At 48.9% G+C, this 12,178-nt stretch overlaps 2 protein-coding genes across 3 annotated transcripts in view; both read right to left on the bottom strand.

Moving 5' to 3' along the window:
• The window catches only part of PPFIA4 (PTPRF interacting protein alpha 4), a gene marked incomplete at its 3' end in the record, with an annotated part of 64,002 nt that extends 62,044 nt beyond the window's left edge, over window positions 1-1,958 (bottom strand). The window contains exon 1 of the mRNA XM_045298180.1: window positions 1,879-1,958. The remainder of the gene's footprint in view (window positions 1-1,878) is intronic.
• A 2,620-nt stretch (window positions 1,959-4,578) lies between these two features.
• The window catches only part of TMEM183A (transmembrane protein 183A), a 19,087-nt gene continuing 11,487 nt past the window's right edge, over window positions 4,579-12,178 (bottom strand). For both annotated transcript variants that reach the window (XM_004699817.2, XM_004699818.2), the window contains exons 6-8: window positions 10,284-10,364; window positions 7,130-7,285; window positions 4,579-5,272 (exon numbers count right to left, since the gene is read on the bottom strand). In XM_004699817.2, the coding sequence (XP_004699874.1) occupies window positions 5,087-5,272; window positions 7,130-7,285; window positions 10,284-10,364 (423 nt within the window). In that variant the 3' untranslated portion in view covers window positions 4,579-5,086. The remainder of the gene's footprint in view (window positions 5,273-7,129; window positions 7,286-10,283; window positions 10,365-12,178) is intronic.

The raw sequence follows: 12,178 nt of genomic DNA, 5'->3' as shown, positions 1-12,178 counted from the left end.
TCTCTCTCTCTCTCTCTCTCCCTCTCCACTTAGTCACCACACCTGGTTTCTATAGCAACCAATCCACCAGACCTAACACATTAGGGCCTCAAGTCCCAGGGGAGAGTATCTCTGATATAAAAGGGTCTCAGCTAGCTCTCATACCTTAAAGCTCCCTCATCCTTGACAAGGCCACCGGCTCCCTGGCCCCAGTGACCTTCCACCCCTGCCTCCCCCATCCCCACCACAGCCTGACTTCACATCCAACCCTGCTCTCCTCAGAGGAACCCACAAACCATCCCTGACAAGTCTTTCCATGTCGACTCCAGCAATCAACTCAGAAGGGGGCTCAGGAGCCTGGCCCCCGGCTGGCCCAGCCGGGCCCTCCAAACCCTCTGCACCAGACACGCCACGATCTGACATCACAAGACCACCCAGCAGCACATGCCCACAGACCACAGGGTGAGCTTTTCCATCCACAGCCCCAGCCTTGCCCTCTGCCACCTCCCAGGATGGCATCACCCCGTGTGCCAGCTGTCTCGTGCATGCTTGGTCCCCATAACCCTGAAGCCACTCGGCATCACATTCCTTTGGGGTACCATTTATCCCAGGGCAGATCCCTAGAAAATAACCATGGGCCAATCACTCAAGCCAGTTTTTTGTTTGCACCAGACCACCTGCACTGGGCCCAGCTCACCCACTGTGGCGGTGCGAAGGGTGAGCTGGAATCCAGCTTGTATGATTGTTTGAGCGCCTGTGGACAGGCCCGGTCTTTCTGTTCCTGCGCCCACAGTGATGGAAGAAATTGTGTGTGGCTGGAGATGTTCCATTGAGGAGCGCCTACTGTGCCCCTCAATTGCTTTCAAAGACCCACTACCTAGTACAGTGTCTAGCATATAGCAGGTGTCCAATAAATGCTTTCTGAACGCTTAACAGCAGTTCTACGTGCCAGTGCCAATGAGCCTGTAAAGGGCTGAGGGAAGTCCCTGCATCTTGGCTCCTGGAGGGGCCCCCAGAAGCTCCAACCAGGCAGGGATCTCCTGCTAAGCAGGGCATCCTCCTGAACCACCTGCTCCCCAACAGGACTGCAGCCCCAACTCTCCTACCTCTTTAACGGATACTACCAGACACCTCTCCTCAAGGGTGACATCAGCACCTAGTGACACCTTGTCCTGAAGCCCTCTTCCCTTCCCAAGAAAACCATGCAACACCGCATTTCAAAGTCCTCCAACCCAACCAGGCTTCTCTCCTCCGAATGACTATCAAACCGGCTGGATCTGCATCCAACATCCCTACTGCGGCTCCCCACTCCCACCCTTCCTGGCCAGGAATCTTGGCCACAGTGCCATTCCCCCTTTTTCTTGTTGCACCCTCCCCCACTCCCACCAGGCCTCGGGAGGGAGGGCCGCTCCTTCCACCCCATGGCTCAGGCACTGCGGAGATGGGGCATTTCCAGCAGTCCAGGAATGGAGACCCGGCTACAGTAAACAGGGGGTGTTAGGAGAAACGCAGGAAGGATTAAGACCAGGAAGCCTGGAACCCTGGGAGGCGCTTCTCTCTGGCTCTCCTGGAGAAGAAATGGGGGCAGTCTCCCCGATTCCCATCAGGAGACTCGCCGATTCAGCCCCCCTTCCCCGAAGCCGATGGAGCTGTAGGCAAAACTCCACGCCCTCCCCACACATCGGGCATCGCCCCCCGTTCTCACATCCAAGGGCACGGGGCCCTGCGGTTATCAAGGCGACCAAGGCGGCGTCTGGGAGTAAGAGGAAGCTGCTTCGCAGGGCGCTGTAGACAGAGACCCCTCCCCAAACTGTGTGTGTGTCGCGGGGAGGCGGGGGAGGATTCTAGAGGTGGGAAAGAGAGGCACCCTTTCCTTAGACCCAGGCTCAGGGCGCTCACCTGCCCGTGATCACCGAAGGTCGGCCGCGCGGCTCGGAGGCAGAGGGAGCCGCCCCCGGTGGGGAAGCTGGACACGTCCTAGGGAGCTGCGGGCGAGCGCCCAGCCTTCTGCAGCCTCCGCCGCCGAGCGGCCCCGCCCCAAGACCCCGCCCCCTCCCTCCGCGGCCGGCCACGGCCCCGCCCCCGAGGCCCCGCCTCCTCCCCGGTCCAGGCACGTGACGAGACCGCTACTTTCATGATGCGCACCTTGTTGGAGAAGCTTTGAGCGAGGCCTTGGGCGTCCCGGAGAGTTCAGGGGACGAGTGAGCTGCTTGACCTGCAGGAATATCACCCAGGGCCCAATGAAGCGGTGGCCTGGACAGGCACCCACCCACCCACTCCCTCCTTTAGAAGTCACCACAGTTCCCAACAACTGGCTTTCACTCTGGCAATTAATTGCCGCCGAAGGTTTGTCACGGTTCACAGCTGCTCTGGTCCACGTTCGACTTCCCCTTCGGTGGTGCCCGTTTTTGAAGTAGAGACATTGAATCCGGATAGATGGATTTCTTAGGATGCTTCACAGTGGATGTGAACTTGCCTCCAGGCACCTGGATGTTCCAACACTGTTTTACTATAAAAATGAAGTGTTTGTCTAGCATACATGCATAGTATGAAGACAGCCAAAATTCCTGGCTGACATATTTTAACGAAACCTATTTTCCAGAATTATTCTTTATCCTGTCCCCCGGAGCTATTAATGCCTCATTCGCATCTGGTTTGTGAAAACTCATTACAAGTGCCTACTCAAATCCTGTAATATCCAGTAAGCACTGCTCGAAGTGTGAAGGATCTTTATATGCATGCAATGTGTACATGTATATGTATTTACATACACACTTTAGATCATCAGCAAATGCTACAATTGAGATCAGTGACACATAGTTATCTTGTTGTTTTCCCTTTTCCCTGAAATTAATTTCCTTGCCATCTTTGGGAGGTGGCAGGGAAGGACGGGTACTACTGATTTATTGGAGGGGTAAGAACTAAGGCTAAATTTAAGCTATTTTAAACATGTCTACCTCTCAGGGCAAAATCACAATATGTAATTAAGGAAGCACAAATTACAATGCACTGTTTAACCTGTAGGCCAGCTCTTCTCCAGGTAGTCTGTAGTTGGCACCAGAAGAAAATTCCTGAGACACTCCACATCCCTTATACGAATCAGTGTGATGCATCCTGGAACAAGGGGCTCAGCCAATGCTGAAGGCAACCTGTCGCCAAGTTAACGATCATTGGTAAGACACTTCTCCAAGTGTTTTCAAAATTGTGTTCACAGAGCAGCTGGGACAGTATCTCATATTTTGTGTATCGTCTTATCATCGTTTGACACAAAAAACTAGAATTTGAGTCAGAACACAATTACTGAGTCAAATTTATTTCACACCCTCTTGAAGGTAACTCTTCAATGCAGCAGGGGGTTGGGAGGTACAACCCACAGGGCATCACCCTCCAGTTTCATGGCATGTTCAGTTTAGGGAACGTGGGCCTCTGTGTGCCTCCCTCCTGCCTCAAAGGGGCAACTTATGGTCAATGAAGCTTGTAAGCTGCTTACTGTCCTTGAAATTTGGTTTGTTATTACCATTTAAATGCCCAAATGCTGTTTTTCACTCTCCCAGACTCATTTGCTGTGTGAACAGCTTTAGTCCTACCCTCGGTGTGGGGTAAGGTAAGCCGTAGCTGGTGACTAGCAGCAGAATTAAGCAGATGCTTCCTAAGAATATTCCTTAAATAGCTGGGGGGTGGAGAGAGTGGTAAGGAAAAAACACCCTCCTAATTTGGCAGTCTGGCTCATGCTAACAACTGCCCCCACAAGAACACCACTGTAATGCCCAGCTCACTGGCTAATTAGGGGGGAGGGTGGGAGAGAGGCAGGCAAGAAACAAGGTTATCTTTTTAACACAAAATAAATGAAAACCAACCTGAGCAGCTTCTCAGAATACACCACCTAAAACAAGTCCTTTGACCATCAGGAGGACAGTAACATTTCTGCAGGGACACGATGCCAGGCCCCTGTGGGCATATGGGTGGCAGCAGAGGCAGCACCAAGGATAGGCACCAACTGCTTATGGTTCAGGAGGCTGCTGCCCACATGAGCTGCATCTTTTAAAATGACCTCCAGCTTAATAAGTATCTTTCTAGCAACCCAATGAAGAGACTACTCTCCTCCCCACAGTAACTTACTTGTTTGTTCCAGTTTACTGAAAAGAAACACTTAGTTCAGAGTCTTCCATCAATATTATAGATACCTCATAGGCTGATTCGGGATAAGGCAATCACATTCTTACTCTTTAACTTTATAAAAACCCTGTGTGCACTCCGCCCCCTACGACAAGGGCCATTTTCATGGTGGGGTGGCAAAACCAGTTATCGCAGGCCTGGGTCTGAGTCCCGGCTCTGCCATCGACTGGCTGCATGGCCCTGGACAAGTCACAGATTCCGTTTCCTCACCCACAAACTAGGCGCAGGAGCATCTCCCTTGCAGGGTTCTAAGAATTCGAGATATTACATGAAGTTCCCAGCACAGAAACCGGGCAAAAAGTCACTATATCACCAAGATCAACCTCATGCAAAAGATAAATATGTTTATATACTAAAATAGACAAAAGAATATGTACACATATTCAAAAATTATTTCTTAAAAAAAAAAGACACAGAAGTCAATTTTCTTAAGATTCTGAAAACCCTATATCAACTTTATTTCTGAAGAAGGGTATGGGAGAATCACTCAGATTTGAAGGCAGCTAACTGAGAAGCGACAGTAGCGACAATTTCAGGGCTCTAGGGCCTTCCGACCTGTCAGGGGATGGGTGCTGAGGCAGCCTTTTTTGGAGAGTCGGAAGCTTCATTTTCCCCTAGAGCAAGACCATCCATTTTTACGGGGATCAAAGAACAAACAACAAACTCAATAGCACCAAATGGGATTTTAAAGCAGAAAATAGGATCAGGTTTCTCCTTTCAAATGCAAATTTCACAGGAAAATAGGTTTACGAATCAGAATCATAGGTGGTTTTCCTCTTGAGTTAGCCCCTCTTCCCTCCCCACCCAGAAGGCCCTGGAGCCCGAAGAGCGAGTGCATTACTAACCAGATTCACAATCAGCTGCCAAACTGGGGTCTGGTTACTAATGGACTGCCGAACCCAGGGCAGCCCCCAGGGAAGGGAGGCAGGAACTACGCTCTCAGGGAGAACGGATACTGAGGGTGCCACCAGTCGAAGAGGCGGACGCTGTGCACTGGGTCAAGGATGACTTGCACGCCCTGTTCACTTCGCAGCTTCCGGCCGCTGTAGATAGGAGAATCCTGGAACACCAGCCTCACTCGATGGTGTCGCATGTCTGTGCTCACATTGATCGTAAACTGAGAGGAAAAAGCAAATTAAACCACCTTGGTTCCCCATGGCTCACTCTGGACATCACAGACAGTCCCTAGCCAAACAAAAAGATTAACCTCTATATTGTAAGCCCAACACCATCTTTGAGAACACACAAAATTAGAAGGGTGATTGTTTTCATTTATGAGCTCTTCTCTGTTTCATATATTTAAACCAAAGAAAGCCTTACAGAAGGCTGAATATATGGGGGCATGTCCACAAATACTACTATTAACGGCAACTTTTAAAGCAGGGTGAGGGCTGCAAAGAGATGACTTCGACATTATTGAACAGGTGAACAAGATGCATGTAGGTACAATGTAACCCCATTATAATAAATAAACCACAGAAGCCCAACTACACATGTGAATAGAGAAGTCTGTATAGGGCTATGAGTATCGAGTGCATAGACAGAAGAGGAATTTAAAGTCTGTGGCGAAACAAATTAAAAGATAATAGAATTTTCCCATGAACTTTATAAAACCCTCTCGTCCGTGGATATAACTAGGCTTCATCTGGGAGGAGGGTAGAGGTGTCTACAGTAAAGACAGCATGCATGGCCTCACTCCAATTAGGAAAAAAAGAAAAGTTTAAGACTATATACTTCTACATAGTAGCACACACACTACAGAATACTTCCCCCAAAGTGAAAGGTTGACTACAAGTTACGGGGCAGTGGACGTCTAAGTCGCCTTTACTTTGTTAATACTTTTTCCCCCATATGTTTAAAATGAGCTGGTGACTAAAGACTCCAAGTATGGACTTCAGTTTACTTTTCCTCTTTTTTTTTTTAACCACTCAGACCACTATTTAGGTCTGAGGGATAAGCATCAGTAGGGATTGTTTCTTCTCCTGGTTTTAAAGCAGCATACTGTATACAGGTACACAGCCCATCTCTTGTCAACCCTCCATTAACACGGTTCTTTCTCTCCTCCCACCCCCCCAGCCGCCCTCCTCAAAGCCCTCCCTCCCCCTGGTTCCTCCTCGTAGTCATCAAAACCTTGTCTTTGGGTGTATAAACCACATTTTGATTTTCTTTACAATAGTGGGGTTAGTAAGTATTTGTCTGTGTAAGACTGACTAAGTTTGCTCTGCATAGCATTCTCTAGTGCTGTCCATGTCTTGCAGTGTGAGTGAGATGAGAGTTGTCATTGTTAATTACTGATGCATAATATGCTAATAAAAGCTGAATGCTCGGGAAAGCCGTGAATAGTTAGAACAGCACACCAAGGACAAAGGGGCCACCTTCATCTTCATATTCCACTGATGACCCCTGTGCAGGCCCAGGCCCTGGCATACAATGCGCACGGAGAAGCCCTGTCACTGCCGTGTTTCCCATTCACTGATGGGAACTCAGCTAGAGACAGACAGGCCCATTCTCCTTAGAAAAACACATTCCAGGAGAAGGAAATGGGGGAAGACATTCTCAGGGACAAGTACCTTCTACACAGAGCTACACAAGACTGTTTGTTGTGAACAAGCAGTTGTTCACAATACACAAATCTGTATCCACTATGTTAGCATTAGTCTCCAAAGATTTCTTCCTGGGTTGTTAAACATACAAATCTCTTTCAAACCCTACATAAAATGAGTCTGCACTAGAACTAGGCGCCCTGGTGGCACAGTGGTTTAGCACTCAGCTGCAAATTTAGGAGGCGGCAGTCACGTTGCAGGAGAAAGATGGAACCCTTGACTTCCATAGAGACTTGTGGTCTTGGAAACTAAGGGACATTCCCACTGTATCCTATAGGATGACTGTGAGCTGGAATCAACTCAGTGGCTATGGTTTTTGTTGTTTTTAAATGGGGTACAAGAGCTGAGGCTGAAACTGAGTCACCACTTACCAGGGTAAATATCATTCCCATGACAATCGGAATAAAGATGAAATTGAGGGTGGTGACCTGCAGGAGGCAGCAGTCCTGGTCTGGGTTGGTATGAACATCTTCGTATTGAACAGGTGGCTGCAACCCTCCCATACACTTGCTCTTTAACCTAGGGGGCTGAAGAGAGCTGAGAATTAATCCAATGAATTACGTAAAGGAAATGTTTGTGACACTAAAACCCCACCAATGAAAATCCTACGGCTCAACTAAAGATAGTGAGATTCTCTGGTTATCTCTTGTCACTTTACATACATGCTATTGGCTGCGATAGCGAGAGAAAAGAAAACCCGCCTTTCCAATGAAGGGGAACCCATTTGGAATAGCAGCTGTTGCAAGATTCACCAAGAGGGTGTGTGCATTTCTTAACGGCAGTGGTGGCCCACTTCCCATTACTGTGGCGTCCTCACAAGCGACGGGGATGCCATCCTTGATTGGACACCAGGGATTTGAATTCCAAGCTGCACTCTTTCCTCCGACGAGAACTAAGTGCAAGTAAAATGTCATTTTAATAAATACTACTGTAATGCAGTCGGAAGAATCACTGCAGAGCTATTTCCACATCCTGGCTCGTAGCCATTTTTTTTTAAACTTCGATGATTAAATAGGCTAAACTTAAAATAGCTTCCATTATACTAAGATTAGACCTTATAACTCTATAGCAGTGGACTTAGGCTCCAATGAGATGGCATTCCCTGGCATCTGACAGGAAATGGAAACTTAGCGTCTCCAGCAGAGCCTCCAGAGAACTCCAAGTGCACTGATGGGCTGCAAGTGACCGCCAGGAGACACAGGCGCCACGAGACACAGGCGCCACCAAGCCCAGCTCAGCACTCGCCTCCTCACAGCCACATGGCTTCTCCTCGGTCACACGCCCCACGTACAGCGGATCCTCCGTTCCTTCCCAGAAAGGACCTACCATGAATTTTCCACCAGTGTCTAGTGGGCACCACAGACTGCAGGGATCTTAGGAAAAGCCAATTCCCAGACACAAAATTCTTCCCTAGGACCCTTGCTGTCATTGTTTTAAAAAATTTTTTAATCAATAGATAAATAAGACAGACTTTCAACAACAAAAAAAGACATACTTTCATCACAAATTTTTTTGCAACTCACCCTCCATCAAGTGGGGGATAACTGACTGTACTTGTAATATGTGTCGTCAATGGAATAATAGGGACTAGAGATGACGGGGAAACGAGGCTGTGTAGGACGGTTTCTCACCCCGGCCCAGACCGCAGGCCCAGCCACAGGCAGAGGCAGAGAAATTGAACAGTCTCCCATCTCATGAGAAGACTTTGGGCGGTACTTCTCCTCCTGGCTTCTTCTACTCTATACCTCTACTGTAAAGCCCTGTAAATGACTGTTGCTCACAAATACATTTACTCTAAACAACCACCATACCAAAAATTACCAGGCAACTAACCTGAGTGCATTGTTATACTATCTTTTCTCCCTTTCCTAACCTTTATGCACACTTGGAGGAGCCACTAAGGCATCTCAAAATGACACTGACATTCCACCCTTGTTTAATTCAACATGAACTAAGACACCTCAGTATAAGCATATCATTAGCACAGTGAAGAAAAGGAACAGTAATTCCATGACATCTAATACCCTAGCACATTCATATCTCCTTAATTGTCTCAGAAAGGTTCTTTTCCAGCTTTGTCCCCTGGTTCAGGACCCAGCCCAGGTTTGCATGGCATTAGGCCGGTGTGTCTCTGCCATCTCTCTCTCGCTCTCTCTATTAAAACAGCTCCTCCCTCCTTTTCTTTTCATGCATTTATGTGAGTTTTGATGTGCATTATTAGGTTCTAATAGGGCAACTTTGATCTCTAGTTAATTAGACCAAGGTATTACCTGAAAAACAAAAGGAAGATCATGTTTGTTTGGAAATGCCCTCACCCACCCTCCTTTGCTGGGGCGTTTTCGTCGGACACAGCTCCTTAGGCATTGGGGTCATCTCACACTATGGCATTCCGGTGGAGTGTCTAACCCTACCCTCTGCTCTTTCCCTGTCCCGGTCACCGTGCTACTCAGTGTTACTCCGATTATTATGTGTAGGGAGACAGGGGCTCTAAATATCATATCAGCCATGCTGAGGGGCTTGGCTCTGTGGGTACAAAGCATCAAATCAGGCCAATGACAAGATCCTAAAGGAACCTGCTAGGGCCCTGATTCTAAGTGGCCAGTGTCAAAATGAACCAATGAATCAGAGATGATTCTGATAAAGAGTCAAGAGAAATGGCGGGATACTGCCATCCCCAGGTTGATGTGCAGCCTCTTAGGACCCTGTAAAGCCCTTGCCCACGAACTTCACTCACCTCCCTCTCCCCTTCCATCCCCCAAGCAGATGCAGGGGCAGTGAATTAGTTAATGTGGCTCTAACAGCCAAGTCTCTGATCCCACCAAATGCCCTATTGTTGCACGGGTCCGGTATGAAGATGGGGAAGATACTGACGGGATCCCCTGGAGTGCCTTCTGCTGTGTACAAATGAGCCCTCTGAGAAGCAGGAGGAGGGATCTCCTGATCAGCAAGAGCCAGGAGTGGAGCGCGTGCCCTGGACCCGGGATCCCTGTGCAGAGAACCTCCTGGCTCCAGAGGACAGCTACATCGGCGGAGCAGCAGCAGAACCAGAGTCAGAAGCTTGAGCAGAGTGGTGGCTTCCCCGCCCACGGAGCGAGTACAGCGGAGTGCTTCTGTGCCGGAAGCTGGTTTGCAGAGTGGGGGGGCCTCTGGGCACTGAGTTCAGGAAGTTGGGCTTGGTGAACACACAAAAGTGGAGCTGAGTGGCTTCGGGGAGAGGTTTACTGGAGTGGGGTGCCTCTGGCACCTCATTCAGGGAGCTGGGTGTGCTGACCCGTGGAGCTTGTGCTGCATGTAGCAGAGTGGTATGCCCCTGTGGGCATTTACCAGCAGACCTGAAACTTGGTAGCATGCCCTGGTATCTGTTTCTCACTGGCATCATCAACCCTCGCATTATGAATCTTGTTTGTGAGTTTCTGTGCAGCCACTGCAATGGATATTAAACCCCTAAGAAGTAAAATAGAGGACACTATAGCAGATATTGCTCTAACAGTGCACACTGAAACATCGCGTGTTAAGACCACATACCTGTTTTTTGAACTTGAAGTTGAATTCCCACATTGGTTCCTGTCTATTCCCAACAACCTTTCTGCACCAGAAAAGCAAGCACTGCGAGAAAACAAAAACAACAATAAACCAAAAATAAAGGAGGGATGAGCAAAAGACAGGAAATAAAAATAAAAACACACTGTACGGTAACAACAACAAAAATACTCAAAATCTTCTGTTAATAGAACTTAAATCCGCCACAGTCCCGAAGCTGAAATTATACTCTGGCACAGACAGGACCCCCAATTTGACACGGTGCAACAGGAAAATACATCCCAGGGCCATTCAATTAAGAGAAAGGGGACCAGTATAAGCCCAGTGAAACTCTGGAGGGCAAGCCCTATTGTTCTCATCTCTAAAGATGGAAGCGTGGTCTCCGGAGACCATTCTCTGGAATTCAGCAGGCCACTCCCCTGCATTAAAATCTAAGGGCGGCCAGTAGCCACCAGGCAAAAGGCTAACAAGTTATAAGCCAGACAGAGAAGGCTAGTCCCAGAACAGAAGCAAGTTGCTCAGGACCTTCTGGGCGCAGACGGCAGGGGAAAACTAGAGAGTTGGGCTGAATTCTGTCTAGAATAAGGCCCTTGATCCAAGAGTCAGGCTACAGCTAGCGTTAAGCACAAGAAGTGAAGTACCTCCCGGGGGATAAGGGGCGGGTCGTCCTCCGTGCCAGCTGTCCTGCCCTGCAGACATGCCCTGTACGTCCTGCTGTTCCATCAAAAATAATGGGCTTGGCTTTAAGGGGCAAACACTTCTGCTGCCATCACAACGGCTCCAGTGTCCCACACAAGCTATGCTACTGAAAAGAAAGAGAGGGGGAATCAAACTCGAGAAGCTGGAGTCCAGGAACATAAAGCAACTTCCTTTAGGCATGCCAGCAACTCCTCCAATACCAAGTGGTCATGGGCACACCAGTGGCAGGGCCACGCGTGGGTCACCTGCCACGACAGGGCCCGCACCCTTTTCTGAAGAGCCCAGACAAAGGTACAAAAAACAGCAGCCAGGTGGCCTGGGCTGACTACGTGGGTTAAAACTGTAGTCTCCATTCCACCTTGGCTTGTTAGTTACTTTCCGAGCTTCACAGACAGAAGACAGGAAGGCGTGGCGCTTCAGAGTTTAGGCAGTAGCGCTAGCATGGTGCACTGGAGCCGCTAGGATGTGTCAAGCATGAGGCATTTGGGCAATGCTGCTCTGCTTCTAGCAATGGTTCACACCTGGTGCGGTTACTTATGGCCTGACCCCACCCTCACCATAGTTAGTCTGCCACTGCCAAGTGTTCCCGGGGGGAGGGACACTCTAAGTGACATACATTGTCCACTCCTGTGACAAGCAGAAGCAGCTGCTGGTTGAAATTCTATTCGCCCAAGATTCTACCCTTGCCCTAAATCCATCAGCCAGCCTGGTATGAAACTGAGCTCTGTCAATGGCCCCTAACCTCTTAGATTTGCTACCCTCGGGGGTGGGGGTGGAGGTGGAGGTGGAGGTCATAGACTCCTATACTTGAGTAATGCTAATTAATCTTGAAAGTCACATACCATTTCAATCAATATGTATCATATAGATCATTTTCACAGTAGAGCTAAACTACGTCATAACTCTGAGACCATCATCCTAACTCCTGATGCACCGGGGGCTTACAAAGTAGAAGTGCTCACAGGTTCTCTGGCCAGCCCCCTGAAGGGAGCAGACTGTGAGCCTTTCTTCCACAGTGCCACCAAGTGAGTTCCAGCTGCCAGCCTCGACAAGCGCAGCTCACACCAGGCGCCCCGCCCAGGGGCCCCCAGCCACACTAAGGGAGAACAGTCACTGTCCACCTTACAATCAGACAACACCTGAGTACGAGAGCACAGGATGGGTTACAGAATAACAGGTTC

Source organism: Echinops telfairi, unplaced genomic scaffold (genome assembly GCF_000313985.2).
Source record: "Echinops telfairi isolate 266 unplaced genomic scaffold, ASM31398v2 ScPeMD7_7424;HRSCAF=8462, whole genome shotgun sequence".
Classification (NCBI taxonomy): domain Eukaryota; kingdom Metazoa; phylum Chordata; class Mammalia; order Afrosoricida; family Tenrecidae; genus Echinops; species Echinops telfairi.
The sequence above is the reverse complement of the archived record's forward strand: the minus strand, read 5'-3'. Positions and strand labels throughout refer to the sequence as shown.